Genomic DNA, 27,181 nt, shown 5'->3' on the forward strand with positions numbered 1-27,181 from the left:
CATACTGTTTGATCAGAAGTGGGTAAAATTTCAAGACAAAAACTTTATTAATGTACTTCATTGTCCACTTTATTGATTCTGAAGATATCAGAAAGGTAAAAGTTCTTGTCCAAGGTTTTTTTTTGTGGAAAGCATCTTTTGCAATTGTTCATTCTGATTGATGTGATTCATTCTATAGCTGGAAAGTGGAGTGTAAATTGCATAGTGAATGAGATGCTTTTTATTTTGCTTTTTAACTTCAGAATAAATACTGGTCTGGAAAAATTGAAAGAGGCCTCTGAGTCAGTGGCTGCTCTAAGCAGGGAACTGGAGGTAAAAGAAAAGGAACTTCAAATTGCCAATGAAAAAGCTGACATGGTATGTATAGCCTTCAAAGTGTATTGCTGTTTGATTATTTTTTCTCCTTTTAGTCCTTCTATTTAAAAAAAAATTAAAATGAAGTTAAATGTTGGAAAGAAAGGATCTTGGAGAAAATTATGGTATTTGAGTTTTCTGGAATTTACCAGATATGATTTTGCAAAAAAACCCCTCTTTTAACTTATGGCATGTGGGTTTTCTCACATTCTAGGTATTGAAAGAAGTTACTGTAAAAGCACAGGCTGCTGAGAATGTGAAGGGTGATGTTCAGAAAGTGAAAGACAAAGCCCAAGCTATTGTAGACAGTATCACAGTTGACAAAGCCATTGCTGAAGAGAAGTTGGAGGCTGCCAAGCCTGCTCTGGAAGAGGCAGAGGCAGCCTTACAGGTTAGTACTTGGATCATGTGTAACATTACCACTAAGAAGGTGAATGTCTTTGAAACACAAAATTGCAGGTGCATTGCCATAGCTCTTCACTTGATAGAAAAAAATACATGCATTTTGAGGCTTTTTAGGTTCTATTTTGTTTTTCTTTTTTCACATGAGTACCAACCAAATAGTCAGTTTTGAGAAAAGGGCAGGTTCTAACTTTCTTTGAAACTATAATTGAATATTATATGTGCCACAGGTTAATGTTAGACTAGTAACTGAATATTGATACTATCATTAAACAACTTGTGTGCAATGAGTGAAATGCTGTCCATGTAAAATCAGTTGTAATTCCATCCAAATCCAAACCTTCTATTTTAAGTTTTTACAAAGAAATTGCATTTTCAATAAGTTTTCTGGTCCACTATTTTCTGTCTTTAAAAAAAATCTTTCCTTAGGAGCTGTAGCATTATCAAGACTTCATTTTCTTCACCATACTTTTCTTGTAAAGCTTTTTTAATAGAATGTCCATAATTTAAGAATGAAAAAGATTAATATTGATTGATCTTGCATAATGTTTATCTTTGTCTGCTCAGCTGACTTTATAGGAGGATGGGCCTTGACTTTATAGGAGGACGACATTTTGCTGTGTGCAGTACTAGTGGAATCTGAAATATACCTGTTGGATGCTAGCAGGGAGCTCATATCTCGAGAAATAGAAAAGTATGAAGAAAAAAACCTGAAGGATAGACAAACCTCAAAGGGTTTTATGTAGATTTGCTGGAAATTGCACCATTCTATTTGAGAGGCTGCCAGTAGTTGTGATGGTTAAAGACTGATTTGAAAGAATGGGATTATTAGCTTTGAAATCTAGTGTAGAAGAATTTTTATGGATCTTCTGAATGTAAGACTTCACTTTGAGTGAGAGATGCTTAACAGCCTCTGACTGCCATGATGCTTAAAGGACAGAGTGCAAAAGTCTAAATGAAGGTTGATGACCTGACAGCTGGGAAGAGTGAAGTATGGGAGAAGGTTTGTATTATAGGACCCTGATATATAGCCACAGGAGAAAGGTTAAAGAGCTAGCAACAACAAAACAGCAAACCTGGTAGTAGGCAAGCATTCTGACATGTGAAAAAATAAGTAATGTTAATTAGTCAGCATCTGCAGTATAAAGAGGGCACCATTATCATGTGTCTAGATCTGTATCTTATTAAATGTTACTTTCTGCTTTTGACTGAAATGGCTGAACCAAAACAGTACTGCTCTTCTTGAAATTTAGGGTGCTAATAAATGAAAACCTGATTTCAAGAAAAAGCAACAGTGGCATTATTGTAAAACTTTTCAATGGGAAAAAGTATTTGGGCTTAATCTTGAATTTCTTGAATTTTCTCTAATAAATTGCTTTGCCTATGTCTAAAGGGGAAAGGCAAACTATCATAAAAAGAGACCTAGCAGAATGTATCTATGTATTCTCAGCATTCATTCATTCATTCATTCATTCATTCATTCATTCATTCATTCATTCATTCATTCCCTTAAGAAAAAATTGTCTCTGTATGGGTCTGCATCTTTCAAAAAATAAATCTCATAATCACTATAGATTTGCAAATCCAAGCTAGGGATTCCTATAGTAGAATTCTGCTTGCAGAGTAGATAAATGCCTATTAAAATATTTGATAAATAGAAAGGTCATTACCAGATTAAAAAAAAAAAGGTGATTAGCTATTTTACTCAATTTTTAATATATTTTAAGAATGATAAATGCTACATTAAGAGAAAGGTGGGTACACAATGTCTTATAAACGTTTCTAAATATATAGTGAGATTAGTTTGAGTAAGAATTGTCAGAGTTCAGAAAAACTTTGTTGCATTTTGCCCTGTAATAAAAATAGCACATTAAATGCATAACTATAAACAAGTAAATAAATAAATAAAATTTAAATGTAAAAATTTTGCCACAATTTGTATGTTAGCAAAATAAGGCTGAGCTGAATTTCCTAACAGTCACTAAGAAACACTGGGTAAAGTTTTCATACAGATATCTGGAAAATCTCTGGTGAATTATTTGATGCACACTAAACCCAACAAGCAGCAAGATATTGAAGGGAAGCAAAGGGCTGGCAGAGGGAAGGCAACCTGGGTAGTCTGCAGTGCTTTGAAGTCCCTTTATTGAAGTATAGACACAAGTAATTAAAATCTGCCTTCATGAATTCCCAGTGAGGCGTGGGCTAGGCTAGAAGCAAGATGTCATGGCACTCACAGTATTCTGTTGCTTACTGTTTGGGCTGTCCTATACTTGGACTGATTAAACTGCCTGTAAATAAGCAAAGCTTCTGCTCAGAGTTGTGTGTGTTGTAGGAGTGGGTCTGCCCATTAGCTGTTCCCATTGTTCAGTGGTTTTGTTGCTTTATATGGGGTGCAGTAAAAACTGCTGCTCAAATCAATTCTCCTCTAAGGAGACATCTTCAGCAGACTTTTCTGATAAGTCTTTTCTGATTCATGATGTAGAGTTATGAGTTACAGTGTTAGATTTACACCCTAGGCTTATTTAGCCTTACTTATTAGGCCCTGGGTTTTCACACCTTATTATAGCATATTTTTCTTGCAGGCCGGTTTCTATGCCAGGAATATTCCTGGTAAGATGTATTAGAAGATACAAACATATACATATACTTGTCCTTCTCACTGGTTTCCTTAATTCACCTTCATTTTCTGGATGTCAACAGTATTGGAATTAATACTAATATAGCTGGATGGGACATGCCTGGGCTCGTCTGGCCGTTGCTGCTTGATCAGAGGCAGCAGCTGTGGTGGTTTCACCTCAGAGACACCTTTGGCTGGCTGGATATTGCAGCTGGGCACTTGGGACAAGTCCAGGCAAGCAGAAACTCAGGTTTACCTCTGGTGGAAAGGCTTTAGGTGATGGTGAAGGAAAAGGAGTTGGGTTCTGCTGGAGGGTTTCGATCCAGAACTTTATTCCTGGCCCACAGGCCTCTGAATCTCGTAACAGCTCCAACAGAACCACCAAACCGTGTGGTTGTTGTTCCTTTTAACCCCAGGGAGAGGGGGAGGGAAGGGGTAGGGATCCCACCAACCAGGCAAGGGGGGGAGTCTCAGGGGACAAATGACACCTGTATGGCCCAATGTCCCCTCGGCTGAAGGGCATCTTTTGAACTTTGCCAATCACTTGACGCCCTTCTGGAATGCCAAGATTGACAGACAGCGCTCAGCAGGGGTCAGGGTAGGGGACAGAAGAGGTGATTGGCACCTGGGGAAGGACCGGGAAAACTTAGGCAAGCTATGACATCACACCACAACAAACAAAGTATTTCCTTTCTAGACACAGTTTCTGGTCAATTTGTTCGCATTTAAAAAACAAGTAAAATTTCAAGCTATTTCTGGTTTGCTCTTTTTTATTGTCGAAACAGTTCATGGTAGTTTTGAGTTTTAAGGTGCTGTGCTGAGGTTTCCTAGGAGTTGATAGGAGTTAGTAGTGAAAATCTGATGAGGGGGTTCTTCTAGCTTCGTGCTTTTTAGAGGTAAAAATAACATATATATATTTTTTTCCTCCCCTTGATTAATACTATTGGTGAGCTTATGCTCCATGTTTTATGAACTAAACAGTAGCCGTAATTGCTTTACCCCTTGTTTTCAATTCCTAGACAATAAAACCTGCAGACATTGCCACGGTGCGCACCCTGGGCCGGCCGCCTCACCTCATCATGCGCATCATGGACTGCGTGCTGCTGCTCTTCCAGCGCAAAGTCAACCACGTCAAAATCGATCAGGAAAAATGCTGTACTGTCCCATCGTGGCAAGAATCACTGAAACTGATGACAACAGGGAACTTCTTACAGAGCCTACAGGTGCTTGTGCAACCTTTTTCTTTTTTATTTATTTTATTTTTATAATGTAAGAAAATAAGGGACAATGTTTTCTCTGGTGTTCATAGGAGAGCAAATGTGCGAGGGAAATCACACAATAGATCTGAAATGTTAAGGGCTTAAGAATAAACATGTCAGAATGAAATAAACTTTAATCCTACTTGCAAATTTGTGTTATAAATCAACTATAATTTTTCCTAAGTAATGTAATGAAATTGTTTTAGGTGACAAATGACTCAAAGCTTGAAGCATTTGGTTTGGATAGCCATTACTTATCTGTTTCATTAAACCTGATAACAAACATCTTTTTTTCTGGTATTTAACTTTTCATTAATTTTCAACATTTTAGCTTGTGCTCTAGTTTGGAAAAGCATAGATAGTTATTAAGATGAACACAACCAGGACTTTTTAAAATGTGGGATTTTTTTGGTTCACAGGATTTGTCTAGGGCAATGGAAAGACTAACTAACTGGTAAACAAATCCCTTTTCATAACTTAAACTAATAATATTACAATTTATCTATCTTGATCTTGCATAATATTTATCTTTGCTCAGCTGACTTTATAGTCTGGATGTGCCTCAAGATATTTTGCCATGAGCAGTACTAGTGGAATCTGAAATATACCTGTTAGATGCTAGAAGGGAGCTCACATCTCAAGAAACAGAAAAGTATGAAGAAAAATCCTGAAGGATAGACAGACCACAAAGGGTTTTGCATCACACTCTCTGCCCCATCAGACAGTTCATGAAATGTAGGATAATCCACATCATACGCTATGCCTCTCCATCAAAAACCCAAACATTATTGGAATGAATGGTATATATTCCTGCTCCACTGAGTGTTATCATTCCTGATTTCTGCATTTTGAGTTTACTTAATTTTTCACTGGTCTAGTAGGAGGCTTGACCAGCTTTGTGTGGTTGGTGGTGGCATGGATGCTGTTTATGTTGTATTCACATTGCATCTACTTGTAAAAGTTTTTAATTTTCTATAGGACTTCAACATTTAATTTTGCTTGTGCTTAATTAAACCCATTTGTGCTTCAGGGAAGAGCTCTTTTTCAAGTTTGTCTGGGATTGGGTTTCATTATACATTGTAAATAAATTTGAGGGAGAAAATTGAGAGCTTTTCAGGAGGAAAAAGGAAAAATATGCTTTTTCAAGAAAAGAGTAAAAATAAATTCTTTAAAAATCAAATGCATTCCAGTAATTAGACAATGTAATTTAAGGGTAAGATAGATGGCTTGACCTTTGAAAGGACTGAATTGCAGAATGTATGTTTTTGAACTAGAGTTTAGCTCTTCATTTTCTTTTTGAATATTGTTAGAACTTATTCTGTATTAAGAAAAATGAAATTTTTAGCAGGACCAGTGATATTTTGAAACGATTAGCTGTCCAACAGGAGTAGTGAGTGTGAGATAGCAAAGATCATAAATGAAAGCAAACTTTTTTCCATTTTGTAAGTATATATAACAGTGGAATGACTTTGTAAAGGTCTCAAAGGTACATGTGACAATTTCATATAAGTTGTTTATAAATAACACTTGTGATCTTTCTGGTGGTCTTTGTGTTCTGAAGTACATGTAAATATCATTTACACTTACTGCATATGTTTGTAACTTGCACTTTCAAAAATTTTTTCAGCAATTTCAGAAAGACACAATTAATGAAGAAGTGGTAGAACTTTTGAGCCCTTATTTTGAAATGGTGGACTACAACATTGAGACAGCTAAGAGAGTATGTGGGAATGTTGCTGGCCTTTGCTCATGGACGAAAGCTATGGCAGTATTTTTTTCCATCAACAAGGAAGTATTACCTTTGAAGGTATATCTGTTTGTCAAAGGCATACTCTGCTCCTTCTCATCCTCACCTGTTTGCACTTGAGGATTTAATGTGTGGGAAGCTTCGTCTGCCTTATTTTAACTGGTGGTTCCCTCTCTCGAAATTTATTACCTTGAACACTGTACTTCTACAATAAAATATATTTCAAATGTACTTCCACTTGTACATTTGAGTTGTCAAAATTATGAAAGACATGGTGTGATTTTAGGCCTCTGGACCCCTACTGGATGGGATTAAAGCATCTATCATCTAGTTAAATACACTACTGCAATTGCTCTACATTAATTTTGAATTAAGTAGAAAAAAGCCTTGAGATTTGGTTCTGTTAAGGTTCCAGATCTCAGTTCATAAGAATATTGTATGGATACTCTTCATCAGTGTTATGAAGAGAAAAAAAAAAAAAAAGGCCTAAGTAGTTAGAATGAAAATCAGGAAGAACATGGTCAAGTATTTTTAACAGAGAATAGCTTGTATTATAATGGGAATGACTGAGAAGGGAGCAAGATTTGTATTTCAGCCTAGCATATTGGTTGGACAAATCAAGAAGACTTCTAGAGGCATCATTCTCTTCTACAAGCCATGCCAGACTAACTTTTGTGTCACATGAAGAATGACTGGCATTTCCAAAAGTATTTTTAATTATTTTTTTTCTAATTGACATTAAGCCAACTGTTCAAGTGCAGCTATCTGAAATAAGAATTTAGTTTGTTGTAAAATTCAAATAAAAGGTTTTGCTGAGTTATGAAATCTCTACTGAAGAGTTTGATTTGGAAATGTAGTAGAGGAAAACTTTCTGAAATATATTATAGCAAATACTTTGAAATTCTCTGTGTATGAATACACTTCTCTGTTTTTATTCTCCATAGGCTAATTTAGCAATTCAGGAGAAACGCCTAACCAGTGCTATGCTGGATCTGCAGAAAGCTCAAGAAGAACTGGGAGCCAAGCAAGAAGAATTAGATATTGTGCAGGCAGAGTATGAAAATGCAATGAGAGAAAAGCAGGTGAACTGCTCTTCACAGAAAAGAAGTTTCTACTCTTGCTTTAAGGAACACTTAATATGTTCATTCAATTTCACTATTATTCCTCATTGATGGACAGCAGATAAGAGATAGATCATGCTTGAATACTGCATCTTTGCTTTCTACCACTCTCCTTTGCCTCTGATCCTCTCCCCTCTTCCCTTCCACCCCATCAAAAATTATTTTATTTGTATTCTTTATTCAGTGCCTACTTCTGTAACTTCAAGTTCCACGTACGCTATATATGTATACTGTATTTGAAATTCTGAGTGGAATTCCTCAGAATGAATAAATATCAAGAATTTTACATACTATTCAACAACTGCACCAAAATAAAAGTTAAGAACAGAAATATTAAAAAGAAATATTGAGTCGTGTTTCTGGGAGATGTTGATAGTTTGTCCTGATATATTTTTTCCATCTCACTTTCCTCTGCATGGTGATAGAGATGTTTAAGAATACATTTCTAACCTGTTGTTTATCTACTGGTTTAATGAGGTATAGAGATTTTTTCTGACCTATCAGATATATGACTGTAAACAATTTCTTTTGCTGTATGGTTTTCTCTAGACTTTGCTGGAAGATGCTGAGCGTTGCCGACATAAAATGCAAACTGCCTCAAGTCTTATAAGTGGTTTAGCAGGTGAAAAAGAGAGGTGGACAGAACAGAGTAAAGAATTTGCCATGCAAACCAAGAGGTTGGTTGGTAAGTTTTTATCCAAACCTTTGATTTTGGAATCAAGTTGTTTGAATTATGATTAGTGAAACTGAAAACATTTGAAACATCAAACTTTTCCTTTGTATCTTAGATCCCTGTAACAAAAATGAACGTAATTGTTTTAATTTCCTTGCTAAAGCCCTGTTAGATGAAAAATAGATATAATGCTAAAGTTCATATTTAAAAATAAAAGATAATGGATGCTGTGAATGTGGTGACACTAAAATTTTAACTTGACTGATATTTGTAGATAACAGTCCAAAGAGAGTAATGTGTTAGCAAGCGCCAATAAAATGTGTATGACTGAGAATATATATTGAGGTGAGGAAGACTGATACTCAGGCACTGACATTTATATGTAGAAATCAATATTTTTAACTGCAGTTACTAATGTTCATAAGAATTTGCTTGTTAGAAGGTCATTATTATTTTTTAAATTTGCACTTGTAAACTAAAGTACTTTGTAATAAATAATTGCTTCATTAGTTAGATCAATAAATGAAATTTATCTCATCATTTACTGTGGGCTGAACTTTCTTCTCTGCTTTTTACCTTGAAAGGCTGCAAAAAGCAGCCGTGTTGTATGGGTTGTATTATAGTAACTAAGTCATGTTTTATTTACTGCTATAATATATACATGTGTATTAACTTATTAAAAATCTGGGATACCTTCCCCAAAGATTCATCCTATTTCTTTTATAGATAACTTGAAGTGTCCAAAAATACTAGGGCTCAGTATAAAAGTATGATATCTTCTCCAGTTTGAATTTTGCAATCTTATTTCAGAGGTACAAAAACTCCTCAAACTATGGTGTCATGAAATTTAGGGGGAAAATTTTGAAACTGAACAGAATATTAAAAGTTGTCACACTTAATACATCCGTAATGATGTCTCTGACAGTTTTTATTACCAGTACTCATCACTGTAATTGATTTACAGTAATTTAATTGAATTAGTACTTAGAAGGAGTTCCACCCCTCACCCCCCCAACATACACCCCCCCCCAGTTGTTTAAGCCTGTTCTTGTGAATGCACAAGGAAATGATGGAACTAAAAGTTCATTACTAAGTCCTCTCTGCCATGTCCTGCTTGTACAGGATCTGGTGTTTGGAATAGTGTTACATGTGTGTTGAGTTGACCTAAACAAGCTGCCAGATGCTGATCTCTTGATTCCTACAATTGCACAGTAACAACAAAGTAAATGTGGCCTCTACTGAAATGTACCATTGCCATGCCATGCAGTGAGCCTTGGAAAAAAGATTGATTTGCCTTCTTTATGGGTCAAAATGTGTTCTTCAGTTACCAGCAAAAACATGTGGCAACTAGTGAAGGAAACAGCTTGTTCATTAATAGAATTGGCAAAGTTTTAATGCTTTGTTTTGTGGGGTTTTTTCCCTCCTTTTTCTCTTTCAGGTGACGTACTCTTGGCTACAGCTTTTCTGTCCTATTCTGGTCCTTTTAACCAAGAGTTCCGCAGTCTGCTGTTAAATGACTGGCAAAAGGAAATGAAAAGCCGAAAAATTCCTTTCCGTAACAACTTGAACCTCATAGAAATGCTGGCTGATGCTCCAACTATCAGTGAATGGAACCTGCAAGGATTGCCAAACGACGACTTGTCCATACAGAATGGAATCATTGTCACTAAAGCATCTCGTTATCCTTTATTAATTGATCCACAAACACAGGGTAAAATTTGGATTAAAAATAAGGAAGGAAGAAATGACCTTCAGGTAATAGAAATGCTTGTGCTTTCATAATCCCTAAAAGCTCTTAGCATACAAGCATTGCAATTCATTGATTTGCCTAATGCTTAGGAAATGACATTTATACAAAAAGTCTGGTTTGAATATAAAGAATATCTCAGATATATTTTAGTGGATTTGAGATTTGACTAGAGGTGGAAGTGTATCCTTTGGCGCCAGTGAGTCCATTTGTTTAATGAATTAATTTTAATGGAACATAAACTTTGGAAAATAGGCTGGATGGGCAAGGCCTGGTAATAAACATGTTTTCAGAATAATGTCAGTGTTAGGAAAAAAACCCACCAACTAGTTGATCAATACAATTTCATGTAAGTGCTTATAAATGAAAAATCACAGCAAGATATTTTTTCATCTTTAAATCAGAAATTACTGTTAATTTTTGTTGTCTTAGTATGGATGTCAGCTGCTAAGTGCTCTGCAAATATACAGGGAAGATGTAGTGCTACAAAGTATAGTCTGAGGCAAGATACACAAATTCAATTCAAACAAGAAAATGTGAGGAATTCATGCAATTATGATTACACCAATAAACCAGCTTAAAAAAAAATCCCTAAAATCCATAAAAGTAGTTTGAGGTGTGATAATAGAGTGGCTCTGTGAATATAGTTACCACTTTCATGTGGATTATTATCTAGGTGTGGAAATCTTTAATGGTTGCTTAGTTATGATAAAAATGGTTATTAGTTTGTTTACAGCTTTATTAAAGTCTAAGCTGAATGTGCTCTTTGAACATGTTGAAAATCCCAGTTATAGTGGGGACTATTTAAAGCAAAGGCTTATTAAGGTCCTGTTCCATATAAACCTCTAATTTTAAAGGGTGAAAAAAACCACAGAAAAATACTTATCTTGGAATCGACCCTGCTGCAGTTTGACTTGGAGATGTTATCCAAGATAAAATTGAAGGTGCTAAAAGGTTCCTGTGAATTTTTCCTGTGAAATTCTTGAGTAGTTGCACTCATAGGATATCAAAATTGAAAGTGCTTAGCACTGCTTTGCTTCTACCTTGGCAGCTAAAAAATAGAACTTTGCATTCCATGAGCTCTGGCAACAGGGTATGCTGATTTTACCTTTCCTGGAGCTCACAATCTTTGTATTAATACTAGTCTACTCACAGTTTCATTGCTTTTGGCAGTACTTTAAAGAAAATGAAATAATTTATAAATATCAAACTAAAAAAAAGATTGTTAAAAGGGCATAAGGTATTGCATTTCTGTTTTCAGATCACTTCTTTGAATCACAAGTATTTTAGAAACCACTTAGAAGACAGCCTTTCTTTGGGAAGACCTCTTTTAGTAGAAGATGTTGGAGAAGAGCTGGACCCAGCACTTGACAATGTTTTGGAAAGAAACATCATTAAAACAGGTTCAGCCAACAAGGTAAAAATAAAACAAGTGAGCAAACATGGAAATTCCCCTTTCCTCCCTTCCCCTCCCCACAACCTCTCCTTAGCAAAATAACTCCTAATAAATATAGGACTGTAAAAAATAAACTCATTTAAACTTGATTAATGCTAATGAAAGAAAAAATAAGGTAGGGTTTAAGTTCACAAATATTTTATATATTTAATGCATAGAGTTCCTTATTCCTTTGCTTATGACAATTTTTAGAAGTTGAAATAATTTTTGAATGGGCCATTTAAGGTGGTCCTTGACTGGTCTCAATAAATTGTTTGCATTAGATGTATGATTTAAAACTGGATTTTTATGCCTTTAAGCAGAAAAATGTAACCTTTTTTCCTATATGCAATGTCTCAAAAATGTTTATTGGCTCTTAATATTTCAAGACTTGTTTTTAAAATTTTTCTTGAGGTCAAAGTTGGTGATAAGGAAGTGGATGTTATGAGTGGCTTCAGACTTTACATTACTACAAAACTGCCAAATCCATGTTACTCTCCTGAAATTAGTGCTCAAACCTCCATCATTGACTTTACTGTAACCATGAAAGGTCTTGAAAATCAACTCTTAGGCAGAGTCCTTCTCACAGAGAAGCAGGTAAAAGAATTTATTGTATCTCTTTTCCTGTCTGTATTTCTTACATTACCTGTAGAATGTTTTACTTTAATTTATTACTCTCTATTCCCATATTGCTGGGTAACTTTCTGGCTCTCTCTATTGTGATTATTCTTAATATAACCTATTTGTAATGATTTAAAAAGTGGCACAGAAGCAATTGACTCATTCATGTGGAAGTTTCTCTGTTTCTTTATTGTTGCAACTGTACTGTATTAACCTTATTTTTCCTGCCTCAATGAGTTATAACCTCATGAGAATGGCCTGTGAAAAGCAAAAGGACCTGAAATCAAAACTGATGTTCTGTCTACAAACCCTGGAGCTCATGACAACATAACCTAATGCAAAGAATTCAGACTTAGTTACTTCCTTGCTCCAAGGGAAAATGCGCTATCTACTGACATACCTTTTGACATTGCAGATATATTAGTTGAGGAAGTCCAGGTTCAAGATGCCAGTCCCAATCAAGCTGCAGTTCTGGAGGGAGGCTAATTGGTACCTTTTAAACTATGGAACAGCTAATCCCTGTAGCTATAAGGTCAGGCAATGTTCATGTCATAAGAAACACTATGCACTTATGACTGTGCATTTATTGGTGTATTTACTGAGATTTTGGCAATAGTTCCAGTTTACCTTCACTAGAGAGGAATGACAGAAATATCTTTGTTTCCTTATTGTGGCATCTGTTGAGGTTCTACCATCCTTCCAACACCTCCCTCTGCCCCACCAGTGTAAGATTTTTCTTGTTAATAGACTCAGTTGTCTTGTTCACATTGAGTAGTTGCATTTCATTCCCAAACAGTGCATGGATCTCGTGAGAGAAATCACACTCAATCTGTTAAGGTCTGTTTTTTGTCAGACAGCTTCATTGCACCATCAGCTTCTCTTCAACCACTGACAGCTTGTCAACCCACTCTGTAATGAAATTATCACTGTCTATCTAAAACAAGCTGTGATGTGTATATTCACAAAGCCTTATGCCAAAATTCACTTCTTGGGCCTTGAAATACAGTACGTTCCTCCAGGAGACAGTTTATCAAATTCCTCCAGTCATTGCTGTTGCTGTATGCTTGCTTGGAGGACACAGAAAAAGGAGGAGCTTGACTTTTCTCAGAGGAGTCAAGAAGTAGATGGAGAAGTAACACTCAGGTTGGAACATGAAGAATTCTGATTAGATATTAGGGGAAAAAACAATTACACCGAGAGTGGTCAAACCCAGGAGCAGATTAATCAAGGATTTTGTGGAATTTCTGTTCTTGGAAGGGTGCAAGCTTCACCTGGACATTGCCCTGAGCAACCAAGCTGTTTAGGTCTGAGCAGAGGTTGAATTAGGTAATTTCTGTAGTTGCCTTCCAAATTAAAACCATTCTACTATTCAATGGCCTCTTTGTCACTAAGTGGGAATGTCTAATAAATGGACATAGCTTTCTCTACCAGCTTCTCAGAGTGTTATACTCACTACTGTTTTGTTTGAAACCATTGGGGAATATTTCCTCTAGATAAATTACAAGTGGACCACTTAACAGGCAGGGGAACTTCTACAGAATATACTTACCATGTTGCAGTTTTCTTGGCCTCTGTTTATACACCTTGTGGTTCAAGGTTTCCTGAGGAGTCAATTTGAATACATCACACCATCCAAACACTTTCCTATGATGTCTAATGATGCATCTTTGGGAATTTGGGGTTTTCTCACATAAGTGTCTGGATTCTTACTACCTTCTGTAGCCTTTGGTAGGAGAGTGGTGGAATTATTTTACTGTGAGACCGTTTGCCAAATGATTTGAGCAGTATGACTGCTTGGTGACATCCAGTGTTACAATGTATGTGTGGAATTTCTGTCCCAGAAAGGGAAGAGAGTATTTATCTGAAATCAGAGTTCTTCAAGATTTTTATGCACATTTCTATCCTTCTTCCCATTCTACCATGTCTTATATGCTTCTGGTCTTAGAATGCATGCGGTTTAGACCTCCAGCAAGAAATGGGGGTGTTTACAGCATGGTATTTAAAGTTTCTGCAAAGTCTCTCTGTTGTCTGCTATGCCCACTAAAAGAATCTTTGTCACATATATCTCACAGAATTAACTGTTTACTGATAGGAACACTGGTACTGATTTCTTATTTTCCACCAGAATGTTAAACCAATTGCAAGATACAAGTGAAGCATAAGGTCAGGGGCAGCTGGTATATCTGTATAAATTTGTTTCTACTATATTTCTTGGAATAATAGGATTTGAAAGATTTGATATATGTCTGAAGGTAGTATAACTTATGATATTCTAATGATATCATTATTTTGATAAATTGGCTATGTAATTTGACAAAAAAGCTTGTTTATTTAGTGTCATAGGTAAGTCAGATTAGTAGTGGAGTTATAATATTCAGTAATTCTTTATGGCTTTTTGAACTTTTGCATTCATTTATCAAGACTTTTGCTGGAAAAAAGCTCAACTTTTGTAAGGAATAGTTGATGCAAATTCCTTTACTTGTGAATCACTTTGTGACAGGATGATATAAGCTATGTAGCAGCTTTCATATTTTATGAATATTAACAAGAAATAGCATTCTTTGGTACAGTTGGTAAAGTGTCATCTGCTTGTGAAAGGAACTCCATAAAACTGGATTTGAAATAGCCTCTGGTGCAAGTTCCTTGAATTTATGTATGTGGTAACTTGGCTTATTTTTTCTGCATCCTTAGTGCTATGACTGGAAATTTTTCAAGATATGAAGAAAGCTTTCAACTGTTTACACTTTTTGATCTGCAAAAAGCATTTTAAGAGCTTAATAGACAAATTTTTTTTCATTAAGGTTTTCATCTAGGGTTGCTTCATTTTAGCTTGGTAACTCTATTTCCAACTTATTTCTCAGGCTCTTCATGTGAGGAGAATTGCTTTCTGTTTTTATGAAGCATTGAAGTCTAAACTATGTTTAAATTTTCTAACTGAGCTCAGCAAAATATGAAATTTAATTTGGTGCAGTATGTTAATTATGATATTTGGATGGATAATGGATAATTGGATGATAACTTTCTTTCAATGCTATTCTTTAAGGAAAAGTTTCTGCTTCATCAAACTTGCATGAAAAAATGCTTCATGAAACTGTTACCTGTTTTTCTTCAGTTCCACAAAGCAGCAGTTGATTGAAATGCAGATAACTGTAGTTTTCTTGTGTATTTTCATCAGTTTTTGCCATGGTCTTCTTAATAAGTTATGTTGTATTTGCATTATTCTAAAATAATTGTCCCACTAAATATTTTCTACCTGATGATGATTATGATGTTTCAATATACCAAGAAAAAACTCTAAATCTGATAATAATAAGATGATTCTTCTTTATTTCCTTTTTAAGGTCAAAGGGCATTCTTTAAAACAAATAATTGTTTGAATTAGGAATGTAGGAGGAGAATGTAGGTTGAGAAGACCAGAAGTTTAGAATGTGGAAAAAATAAAAAAAAAAAACCTGAAAAGTTACAAATGTTTTTCAAAGCTGTATAAATGGAGGCTACTCAAATAGGGGACTAAAACATTTTCTTAAGCCTTGATAAGGGTTCAGGTCCATTATGTCTCTAGTGCTATATGAGAGGTCGTGTATTTCTTAGTGTTGTCCCTATTTCTCTGGAATATTAGCAGGCAGTAAGCAACATGAAAATGGACTTGGCAATGACAGAGTGAACACGGAACTTCCAAGTTTGGAGAGACATTGTTAAAATTATTCAGACTTTTGTAAGCTTTGTGAAGTATTTATCTAGACAGCAAATATTTCTACCAACTGACTCACTTACTGTTCATTTGTAAGATTAATGTTGACCTTCTCTTACAAAAACCTCTTAACCCCTTCTCTCTCTTTTCTTTCTTTTTACTTCACTGTACTGAAACATTTGGTTATATTTTAGTAAAGGATTTTTATCTCTCAGAGACTAATTTATATTAAGTTTTTAAAGGTTGATTTTAAGAATGAACTGAAAGGACTGTTATAGCTGAAAAATATTTTTCTAGAGATTTCAAATAGCTGTTTTTTTAATGTAAAACTCTTGATTAACAGTTATCCATCTTCTATATTTGGGCACTGGAAAAGAATCTAGGTACATAAACCACCCAGATTATATTACTAAATGTCTAAAATAAATAATTCTAGTGAAGTAACTCATACTTTCTTAATCAATGAAGCATTTTAGTGAGAGGCTGAAATTATCCCTGTTTGATGGAGGAATATTGGCACTTCTTGAAATATCTGATGCTTGATTTGATGACTAAGCATGGCTATTGAGACTAAGTTTTCAATATGGCAATTGTAAAGCAAGGCATAAATAAGGATAAGATTACATGGAGGGAAATTAAATCCTATGTCTGGAATGGCGTTTGCTTTTTTTCTTTTCTGAAACAGAAGGCAAACAATTGTGAACTTGTTGTTCTTTTAGGCCATTATACAAGCATCTTCCATAATATTTGTAGAAATTATTTGTTAATGCCTACTTATGTAGCAGGTTCAGATTCTGGCAATATATCTTGTGTTAGAAGTACCACTGGAATTCTTTCCTCAAATTAATTCAGTTAGTCTTGACCTACACTGTTTTAGTAGGATCGGTGTTTTTTAAACTAATTTTTTTATTATTATTTTTGATCGCTCTTCTCCTTCCCAAATATTACTATGAAATCCAACAGGAATTAGAGAAAGAAAGAACTGATCTTATTGAAGACGTGACTTTGAACAAAAGGAGGATTAAAGACCTAGAAGATAACCTTTTATTTCGACTTACAAGCACTAAGAGTTCTCTGGCAGATGATGAGACTCTACTAATTGTATTGAGTAACACTAAGAAGACTGCTGAAGAAGTAACACAGAAACTGCAAACTTCTGCTGAAACTGAAGTACAGATCAATTCAGCCCGCGAAGAGTACAGACCTGGTGAGTGAAGGTAGTCAGAGAAGACAAATAACTAGACTTTATTTTTAAAACATCAATACTTAGAGTAAGAGAAATTGGGGATGAGATCAGGAAGAGCAAAATTGGTGGGAGAGATCTGTGTTTTCCTGTAAGTAAAATGTATCCAGGAGATGTCCTGTTGAGATATAATGGAGAAAATAGTCAATGTTATGCCTCATGTGGAATTTACAAAATTGAGTGAATTGTTCTCTTTGTAGACTTCCCATTGCTCTATAAACAAGCATATCAGTCATTAGGGTGTTTAGGTAAGCATATGTTTGAGTTCAACATGTTGACATTCTTTTACAGAGCTTATATAACATTAAGTACTCTCTATATCTGTTCTGATGAATACTTCACTGTTTATCCTTTGGTTCTTATAGTCAACAAATTTCGTAAGTCTTTTAACTGACAGGTAAAAATGTGAGAAAAACAGGGGAAAAAATAGCTCTCTGTAATTGCCTGCATTCTACGAAATGTGTAGATGGGACAGTTAGTGTACCAGAAACATTGCAGATTTTGTAAAACCTTTGCATTTAAAACTGAATGACTACAGAAAAGAAGTTAAATCAGTGCTGGGTAAGTTAAATCAATATATATCAATATATAAATCAATATATAAATCAATAAATATAGCTCATTTGACTTTTATATGAGTCTTGTAAAAGTCTGTAAAAAGAAATTTGTTTGGATACTTAAACAGTATTTTAAACAGCCATAATTTTTATGCATTCTGCTGATGATCTCAATATTGCAGATCTCCAAATATGCTTGTATTTGAAAACTGGACTTTACATAGTTTACATTAATTACAGAAAATATTTTTTTCCCCTGATGTATACATGAGGATGAAATGAATGATTTTATTTTTCTGGCAGTAAAGAATAGAGAACCCAAGGATCTTCAGTTTATCATTAGTGTTAAAATCAGTGTACATGTTTTGGAGAGTTAAAATTTTCTGCTCTGCATTTCTACTTTGAACAAATTTGTCTTTCTCACTCTTCAGTTGCAACTCGAGGTAGCATCTTGTACTTCCTTATCACTGAGATGAGCATGGTCAATGTCATGTATCAGACATCACTTCGACAGTTTTTGGGGCTTTTTGACCGCTCCCTAGCCAGGTAATTTAGCTAATGATAATTATAATTTGTATTTATCCCATCCTGGAGGTGCCTGTAGTACAGTAAAGATTTATTGTAAACTAATATCAGAAAGAAGACTCTTGCTTCTTACAGTCTTGACCAGGAATTGTCAGCTTAAATACCCATAAAACTTTGTCAGCAAGGAAAAGACCCTTTAATGTGCTTACAGTCCTTCAAAATTTATTATATAATTAAAACCCATTATACTGCATTGATTTTCAGCTGGGCAAAACCACTCGATTAGACAGGATTTTTTGTTGTTGCTGTTCCTTCAATCTGGAAGTTGTTGCCAGCTTGCTGTCTGATATTCTATTTGTGATCTATTATTTTTCATGTTCTGAAAATAGTGATCTATGGCTTTGTCCTTTTGCATACTATTCCCTTTTATAAAGCCTAAGAAAATCAACTTTAAACTGTGGACCTTTCTTCTAACAGGTCTACCAAGAGCCCTATAACCAGCAAGAGGGTTACCAATATTATTGAACATATGACATATGAAGTATTCAAATATGCTGCCCGAGGACTCTATGAGGAGCACAAATTTCTTTTCACATTACTGCTTACTTTGAAGATTGATATACAAAGAAACAGAGTGAAGCATGAAGAATTTCTGACACTTATTAAAGGTGGGAACTATGAATAAATTATAAGGAGAGCACATTATTGTTATAGGAAACATATGTATTTGTATCTTCTAGCCAGCACGCTCCTTCCTTTTGCACATGAGAAACCAGTGAATTGTAAGAATAGGTGTTTATCATTCTGATCTGGTGACAGACAACATGGTATGGCAGTTCTAATTTATAGCAGCACAATGAATATTGATTAATATATCTTTGTAATCATGAGAATTTGAAAGGAATATTGTCTGCTGCTCAATTACCACCAGGTATGTGTTTAACTTAGAAAAAATTATTATTGTAGTAAACATGTTATAGCAACTGCAGCAAATAGGAGCAGAAAATGATGCTACCATTTTAAAAGACCATCAGAGTCTCAGCTGCATGTGACAAGGTCATGGTTTTGGTCTTAACTGCATACAAGTACTGAGTTCACTTAAAAGTTTGGATCAGTTTTGGATTAGCTTTTCAAGAGACTTAGTTTACAGGCAGCATTTATTTGTGGATTATATGTGTGAATTTTTCCATGTTGAATCTTCAGAATATATTTTCCCAAAAAGCCTTTATTTCCAGGCATATTGCAAAAAAAAAAAAAAAGCGAGTAAAGCCTCAAAATAGAAATTGGTCAATACTTCTGTTTGGGGTACATAATATTAAAAAAAATAATATAAACTAACCGAATTGCAAACTCAGCTTAATCAAATGTGGCATGGTTTTGTAAGGTAGAAAACTCCTGTAACATCATGATTTAAAAACTGGATTATTATATTTGTTTTTTCCCTCTTATTTTGTTTATTTTTCTTTGTCTCTCCAACAGTACCGATAACTAATTTCAATTTCTTGCAGGTGGTGCTTCCCTAGACCTTAAAGCCTGTCCTCCTAAGCCGGCTAAATGGATTCTGGATATGACTTGGTTGAACTTGGTGGAGCTCAGTAAGCTTGAAGAATTTTCAGATATTCTTGATCAAGTACGTAAGAGCTTTTGAAAGTTGATCTCTTGTTTAACAAGTAATTGTCTGGTAGCAGTCAAGCCATATGGTGGAAACTGATTTATTTTATGGAAGAGAAAAAAAAGTGACAGCAGATAGCCACAGTTATGGCTCTGACTGCTTAGCAACCTACATTGATATAAAAACTCAACCACCCCCAGGAAAATAAGAAGAGTGTAGAATGTTCACACTTTGTAAAATTATAATATTTTTGGATTGGGATTCAACTTGCCGTTACCCAATTAATACATTACAACTTTATTTTTATTCTGGTTATTCTTTCTTACACTATGTTTTATGATGCTTCTTCCAGTATTTCTCTGGTTACATGGAATAAACGTTAGGGAGAAGGTACATGTTCCACATGCTTTCTCATGTGGAGAGCAATTATATACTTGCTGTTCTCAAAGCTATGTCTGTGTCTAGCTATCCATATTCTGACACAGCTATACTGTTATATCAGACTATAATATACTGATTAGTAGCTCCTGTTTTCAGAATATGAATACTCCAGGGTGCTGCATTCTACAATAGCATGCTATAATCTGAAATTTTTCCTGTAATTTTCAATAGCCTTATTAAATCTGTGGAAGAATGTCTCTAAACTAATGTCTGGGTGTGGATTTCATGTCTCTGACTTTCATTAAAATTTTGTGACTTAGTGGTACTGCAAATATGACTTGTCTCTTTAGTGATATTTGCTTCTTTGATCGTATAATTGCAGATTTCCAGAGAAGAGAAACAGTGGAAAGTCTGGTTTGATAGTAAGAATCCTGAGGAAGAATTGATTCCTAGTGGCTATGGTCAATCTCTGGACTCCTTCAGACATCTTCTTCTTATCAGATCTTGGTGTCCTGACAGGACCATAGCTCAGGTATATTTATATAGCTTAGAATGGTCCATTTAGGTATCACTAGAGTAATAGTTATCAGATTGCAAGTTTGTGCTATCTTATATAATGGTAAACACCTTTTTGTAATGGACCTTTATGTTGTATTATCTGAAATTCTTTTCAGACCATTTATGTATTTGTTACAAGGGCAGTGATAAAATAATTATTCCAATATATTGAACAAATATTATCCACTCTGGTGGATGTTATCCACTGTGGTGATTTCTGCTGGAATCATATGTGTTTATCCAGATCTGCTTTATTAGTTCAGAAGATACTTTTGGCTGTTCTTCCTTACTCACTAGAATTTTAGATGTGTCCCCATGTTAGACTGAAGTAAAAAAATATTTTAATGAACTAGACCAGCTGAGGGAAAACTGAAAATGATTTAATTGAGAAACTATTTCTTGCATGGGAGAATTAGAACCACTTTAGAAATATCTTTAATAAAGTCAGCTCAAAGCTCTCAATTTAAAGACATCTATTAAAAAATTACAGAACTGAAGTTTATTAAATAGACCTTTTTTAAAGAAAAATAATCTTCTAGGAGCCTATTTTTAACTTTTATATTCTTCTCCAGTACAAAAGAACAAAAAAATGATAAAATTATTGGCAATTCAGAGCAATTAATGATGATTTTCTGAAATTGGAATGCATCACTTGAAGTGTGGTATTAATTTTTATTGATGCATATCTTTAGACATTGTGATTGGATTCAGAGAAAATCTCACCAGTTATTGGTGTAACTTCAGTCAATAGGTTAAGCAGTACTGTATAAAGAATATCTCTATGATGTCTGCTATGCATCTGAAACACATAAGTTTAGTTCCTCTCTGCTGTTAATGGGGCAAGGTAAACTTTCATCTTTTGATGGTTTTATGAAAACTGATACTTTGTCAAATGTTTAATGCTGTACATCTTTTGTCTCTGAGAGGTAACCCAGAGGTATTAAAGCAAAGATTTATCTAAGGCAAGAGCTATGTGGGGTGATAGAGTACAGAAAGATCATCTCAGACTGCTTGAAAGAGCCTTTTCTATTTCTTTGTGAAAAAGAACAATAATCTAGAATTTTTAAAGATAAATAAAGAAGGGATAAGAGATGTTTTTCACCTGTTCCTTTGGATCGTCCACTTAGTGATAGTTATTTTAATCATTACTACTGTTAATTCATTGCTTACTTAACTGTGGATGTGAGAAAGCCCTAAGAGCTTTGAAGCCCCTCTTTAGTCCTTTTCTCCTATTTTTCTAGATTTTGATGCTAAGAGTTACACTATCTAATGGAGATATCCTTAAATCATTAAAAATTTTCTAAATTTTTAGAGAAGTTATTATTTTTATTATACTCTAATTATAGTTATTATATAAAACAATGCATGCAGATATATGTAATAAAAAAATTTAAAAAAATTAACTGGCTGTATAAGGCTATAAGAAATAACACCTTCAAAGACAGTATGGTGTGTTGACGTGTAAAAATAAACTTGTTGTGTATTTTTATTTTTGATATAAATTTTTTGCCACCTTTGGTATTCAGTTGAATTTTTGGTAGCATTTACACTGGGAAGAAAGCATTATAAAATGGTTAGGTCACAAGTTAAATTTACCCTTTTTAATATAGGCAAGAAAATACATCACTGACGCTATGGGGGAGAAATATGCAGAGGGAGTCATCTTGGACTTGGAGAAAACATGGGAAGAGTCAGATCCACGTACTCCCCTCATATGCTTTCTTTCCATGGGCTCTGATCCTACGGACTCAATTATTGCTTTGGGAAAAAGACTGAAGACAGAAACGTGTTGTGTTTCCATGGGCCAGGGGCAAGGAATCCATGCTCGTAAACTTCTACAGCAGACAATGGCTCATGTAAGCAACAAAAATCTGAATGTTTTTCTCTCTGTATTAAACACTTAGAAATAAAAATCCTGCCATGAGATAATGTAGTTTGGTGGGTAGTTAATGCTGATGCAAACCCCTACATTTATTTATATAAGAGTCCTAAGCAAGAGAACTGTATTTTCACACTCCTTCAATTTGCCACAACAAGCTTCTTGATACTGTGCAGATGCTTTTCATTGAAAATGAGTGCTTTTCATGTAAAATGGAGTTTCTATAGTTGATTGCAGACTGATGAACATAGTTGAATCGATTCTTTTGGTTTTTGGTTATATTACCAGTAAATATTCTTCTGTAGGCATTTCAGATTATATTTTCAGGTTTTTTTTTTTTAGTAATATAGATGTATTTTGTTAACTGAAGAAAATGAATTCCAAATACACTATTGATAGGTATATAAACTTGAGAAAAACAAGGTAGTATAGCAAGTTATTTCATATTGCTGTAGTCTGAATTTGGACTTGTGAGGGACAGCCTGGTAGCACAGGCATTTTACAGGAAGAGGAATTATATGAGAAAGGTGAGATGTTCCAATTTGGCATGATTTGCACATCAGGTGATACTACTGCTCTGCCTGCTGATGTAAAAATACTGCTCTTACTCTCCTGTGCTATGAGCTTCTTTTTATAACGTGTTTTAGTTCTGCTTCAGATTCTTGTTAACTTCTCATAAGGAACTAATTGATCAATCAAATGAGAAGAAACCCATTCAAAAAGATGGGAAAAGAACAGCTTTTGTTTAGTTAAGAGAAATGCAGTTACATTCCCTCACTGTCTCACAAGCCCTCTTAGTGAAGAGGTATGTAAGATGCCTGTATGAGAAATAAGGTAATTAATATAAGAAAGTTTGACATCTATTGATTGATAGCAGTAGATTAGTTATGTAGGCTTATTTGGTTATTTTCCAAGCCTGGGACACTTGTGAGGAACAAGGTTTAGCAGGTTGCTCTATGGAGCTACTCCTGAGCTCCCTTATGTAAGTCAAAATTTATCAGTTTCTATCAGCACTGTAGTCATGACAAGGTATCTTTTAAATGTATTGAAATGGAAAAGGTAGAGACTATTTGAAAAGACCAGATGAGACAAGTAGGAACCACTTGTTCAGGTAAAAAAAAACAAATAAGCTAACACCATCTTCAGAAGAAGCAGCCCAAAGCTTAACTCCCCTCAAGGACTGATTTCAGTTTCTGAACTGAAACATTGATAACTTTTAAAATTCTGTTGTTTGAAACTAGGGAGGTTGGGCACTTCTGCAAAACTGCCACCTTGGGCTTGACTTTCTGGATGAGTTAATGGACACTGTAATAGAGACAGAGACTGTCCATGAAAGCTTTAGGCTGTGGATGACAACTGACATTCACAAACAATTCCCCATCACCCTTCTTCAAATGTCGATTAAGTTTACCAATGAACCACCACAAGGGCTCAGAGCTGGACTAAAGAGAACATACAGTGGTGAGTGCTAGAATGGTAATGATTTAAAATTAAATTTTGGACTGTGTTGCTATTGTGTGGTCATGTTAAACTGGTAGTAAATATAAGCTAATATAAGGAACTGTTCACAATGATGCAAGGCACATCTTAGTTTTTTGTTTTGAAAATTAAGAAGATGATTTGCTGATGTTCTGTTGTCAGAATTAATTGGATAACAAAACAGGGAATGCCTTTTCTTTTCTCACGTGTTGGCTTCTAGTATCTCAGTTCAAAGTGTTTTAATTTTTAATATTCTGTCTTTTGGCAGAAAAATGATATGGTTGGCTATCAAGTGCTCTTTACACTACATAAAATAAAGGACAAAAGATTCTCTGCAGAAAGCAACTTGATGTGAATTCAACTATTAGTAAATTGTGGTTTTTTCCCCCTGAAGTTTACTCTTTTAATTTGTACAATTTAATAAAATGCTATAAACTGTCTCCAGCACAGAACACTTTGTGGGACAATAATTTACCCTTGGGAGAGACAGAGAGCCAAGCGACTATCTCTAGAGTGATATTTTAGCACTGGTTTGAAGTAATTTTGAAAAAGACAATTACAGTGATTTTCATAAAGCCCATTTGCAATCAATAGGTGTCAGCCAGGATTTATTAGATGCCAGTAAAATGGTGCAATGGAAACCACTGTTGTATGCTGTAGCCTTTCTGCACTCCACCGTTCAGGAAAGACGCAAGTTTGGCTCTCTGGGTTGGAATATTCCCTATGAGTTTAATCAAGCTGATTTCAATGCTACAGTGCAGTTCGTTCAAAACCACTTGAATCGCATGGATACCAAGAAGGTAATTAATGATTTTGTGGGAAAGGTGGATTAAGATGGTGGATCTTTCTAGTAGTGGAATGTATGTAGATGCTTCCTAATAATTGAACTACAAGAGTGATTTTAACTTACTGTTTTTTCCACAAATATTCAATATTTCAAGTATATCTGTCTCTACAGCAGGAGACTTAGACTTCTAATCCAGTGCATGTTTAATTTCTGTATTAACCTCTTCATTAAAAAAAAAAGCCTTTCCATCCATCTCAGAAATATAAACCTTAGCAGTATCGACCTTCTTTTCAATTCTAATTAAGTCAATTAATTAAAAAGGGATATTTTAAATACTCTTTTGTTTAAATCTATTTCAAGTAAAAATAAGCTTTGCCCCCCCCCCCAACTTTGCAGCATGAAGAAATCAAAAGTTGTTTTAAATGATTATACAATAATGTCTCCTGTGTTTCTCACTTTCATATTGTCAGTTGTCATAAAGAGAGGTCTGTGGCAGAGCAATTTGCAGTTGGCATTTTAAGTGAAAGGAGAATTCAAATATATCTGTAACCTTGCTATCTTCAAGATGCTCTTGAATTTGTTGGTGAATTCTATTTTGAGAAATCCTTGCAGGTGTTGTGGGAATGCAAGACTATAATGAAAAAGTAATAGGAAAGTAACGTTCTTTCAAATGGGACAGACATGGTACATCAGCTGTTTTTACTAAGGCACGTCTAAGTAAATAAGAAGGGGATTAGCTGAAGTCAGTGCTTTCTGCTTGGTTTTAGGGGATCTCTTGGAGTACTGTTTGTTACATGATAGGTGAGATCCAGTATGGTGGTCGTGTTACAGATGACTTTGACAAAAGACTCATGAACACCTTTGTAAAGATTTGGTTCAGTGAAAACACATTCAGTCAGGAATTCAGCTTCTACAAAGGATACAGCATACCCAAATGTACTGTGGTGGATCAATACCTTCAGTACATACAGGTTGGTAAATGAAAGCTAATCACTTGTTTCTCATAAGCTCCTGATTCCCTGTAATTTTTCTCTTTTTTTTTCTGAGTACCTGTGTTTTGTCTGATTTCTAGCAGTTTGCACATCTATTAGTGACAACTAATTATTGTTATCAATGTTATCATCTTCATGAGAGTAATATATATTTTCTTTTTCATGTGTTTTTGCTTGTGGGACACACCTAAAGGCACAAAGTTATTAAAGAGGGCAAAGAATGGAGTCCAGACATTGGGTACAACACCTTTGAAATGAAAGGTCTAGATATATGAGAGTAAAAATTTTTTTTATTAATATAGTGTATAGTTGTTAAAACACAATTTGTTTGGTGTGATTTGGCCTGGGACATGACAAATAGAACGCAGCAAGTTATTTGGCATAAGACTATTTGAAGAAATCTAGCTTGTTACTTAATAGTAATCATGTTTTTTTTTTTCCCTGTTTTTTATTTGGTTTTGTTGTGTGTTGAGTTTTATGGGGTTGTTTTTTTTGTTTGCGGATTTTTTTGTTTGGATCTTTTTTTTAATGATTAGCTTTTTAATCTCCAGTTGTACTCTTTTTATATTTTACTATGTAGAGCCTTCCTGCTTATGACACACCAGAGGTGTTTGGTTTGCACCCCAATGCAGATATCACCTACCAAAGTAAAGTTTCCAGAGATGTATTGGACACCATCCTCAGTATTCAGCCTAAAGATAGCTCTGGTGGAAAAGGTGAAACTCGAGAGGCAGTTGTAGCCAGACTGGCTGATGATATGCTGGAAAAACTTCCTGCTGATTATGTACCATTTGAAGTGAGTTAATGAAATTCTGGCAAAAACATTTGCTCCATCTTGCCTTTTATGGATTAAAAAACCCCAAACCAACAAACCCAAAACCCCAAAAACTTTTCTAAAAGCATGTTTGAATTAATTCATGCAGACAATAATTTGTATTTTAAAGAAGTGTGGCCAAGCTATTAATGTTTATAATGAAGTCATTAAATGTGTGCTAAAGTGCTTTTGTAAAAACTTTTTCACAAATATTAAACCTGTTAATGCTTAAATTGTCATTTGCACTATGGGGGAGGTAGGATCATTAGCTTTTAACTGAAGTTGTTGACACTATAAAATTTCTAGTTATGTTAATGCAGCTGTTTATTTGTTACTTTAACACTTTTGATTAAAAATGTATCAGTGAGTTTGGTTGGAATACAAGACGGCCTGATATTGTGATAGTTCCCAGGCATTGCTGCTGTGTTGGAGCAAAGTAGTTGGGGCAATTACTCTTGATTGATTTGTTCAAAAAGAACCTTGGAACTGCTTGTTGGAACTACAGCTGAATTCTTTGAACTGAGGTAAACAGCCTACAAGCTCCTTAAGTGACATTAGCTCAAAGACTAAATCATGACTTGGACTGAAAACATAGCCAGTCTCAGCATCACAGATTTCTCTTGGAACAAATCCTGTGTTTCTCTCTCACAGATAATTCAAGGGGGGTGCCAAACTGACCATTTAAGC

The 27,181-nt window shown here is 34.8% G+C and overlaps 1 protein-coding gene across 5 annotated transcripts in view; it reads left to right on the plus strand.

Annotated features, from left to right (window-relative positions):
* Positions 1 to 27,181, plus strand: part of DNAH5 (dynein axonemal heavy chain 5) — a 134,771-nt gene that overhangs the window by 101,686 nt on the left and 5,904 nt on the right. For 4 of the 5 annotated variants that reach the window (XM_077182137.1, XM_077182145.1, XM_077182163.1 and 1 more), the window contains exons 57-75: positions 243 to 357; positions 569 to 745; positions 4,393 to 4,596; positions 6,260 to 6,439; positions 7,324 to 7,461; positions 8,050 to 8,185; positions 9,612 to 9,928; positions 11,182 to 11,337; positions 11,770 to 11,952; positions 16,631 to 16,874; positions 17,899 to 18,013; positions 18,470 to 18,660; positions 19,501 to 19,622; positions 20,368 to 20,517; positions 22,154 to 22,399; positions 23,664 to 23,883; positions 24,496 to 24,701; positions 25,456 to 25,659; positions 26,261 to 26,476. In XM_077182137.1, the coding sequence (XP_077038252.1) occupies positions 243 to 357; positions 569 to 745; positions 4,393 to 4,596; positions 6,260 to 6,439; positions 7,324 to 7,461; positions 8,050 to 8,185; positions 9,612 to 9,928; positions 11,182 to 11,337; positions 11,770 to 11,952; positions 16,631 to 16,874; positions 17,899 to 18,013; positions 18,470 to 18,660; positions 19,501 to 19,622; positions 20,368 to 20,517; positions 22,154 to 22,399; positions 23,664 to 23,883; positions 24,496 to 24,701; positions 25,456 to 25,659; positions 26,261 to 26,476 (3,520 nt within the window). The remainder of the gene's footprint in view (positions 1 to 242; positions 358 to 568; positions 746 to 4,392; positions 4,597 to 6,259; positions 6,440 to 7,323; positions 7,462 to 8,049; positions 8,186 to 9,611; positions 9,929 to 11,181; positions 11,338 to 11,769; positions 11,953 to 16,630; positions 16,875 to 17,898; positions 18,014 to 18,469; positions 18,661 to 19,500; positions 19,623 to 20,367; positions 20,518 to 22,153; positions 22,400 to 23,663; positions 23,884 to 24,495; positions 24,702 to 25,455; positions 25,660 to 26,260; positions 26,477 to 27,181) is intronic. The other variant, XM_077182149.1, reaches the window with a different exon arrangement.

The sequence above is a fragment of the Agelaius phoeniceus genome, chromosome 1 (assembly GCF_051311805.1).
Source record: "Agelaius phoeniceus isolate bAgePho1 chromosome 1, bAgePho1.hap1, whole genome shotgun sequence".
Classification (NCBI taxonomy): Eukaryota; Metazoa; Chordata; class Aves; order Passeriformes; family Icteridae; genus Agelaius; species Agelaius phoeniceus.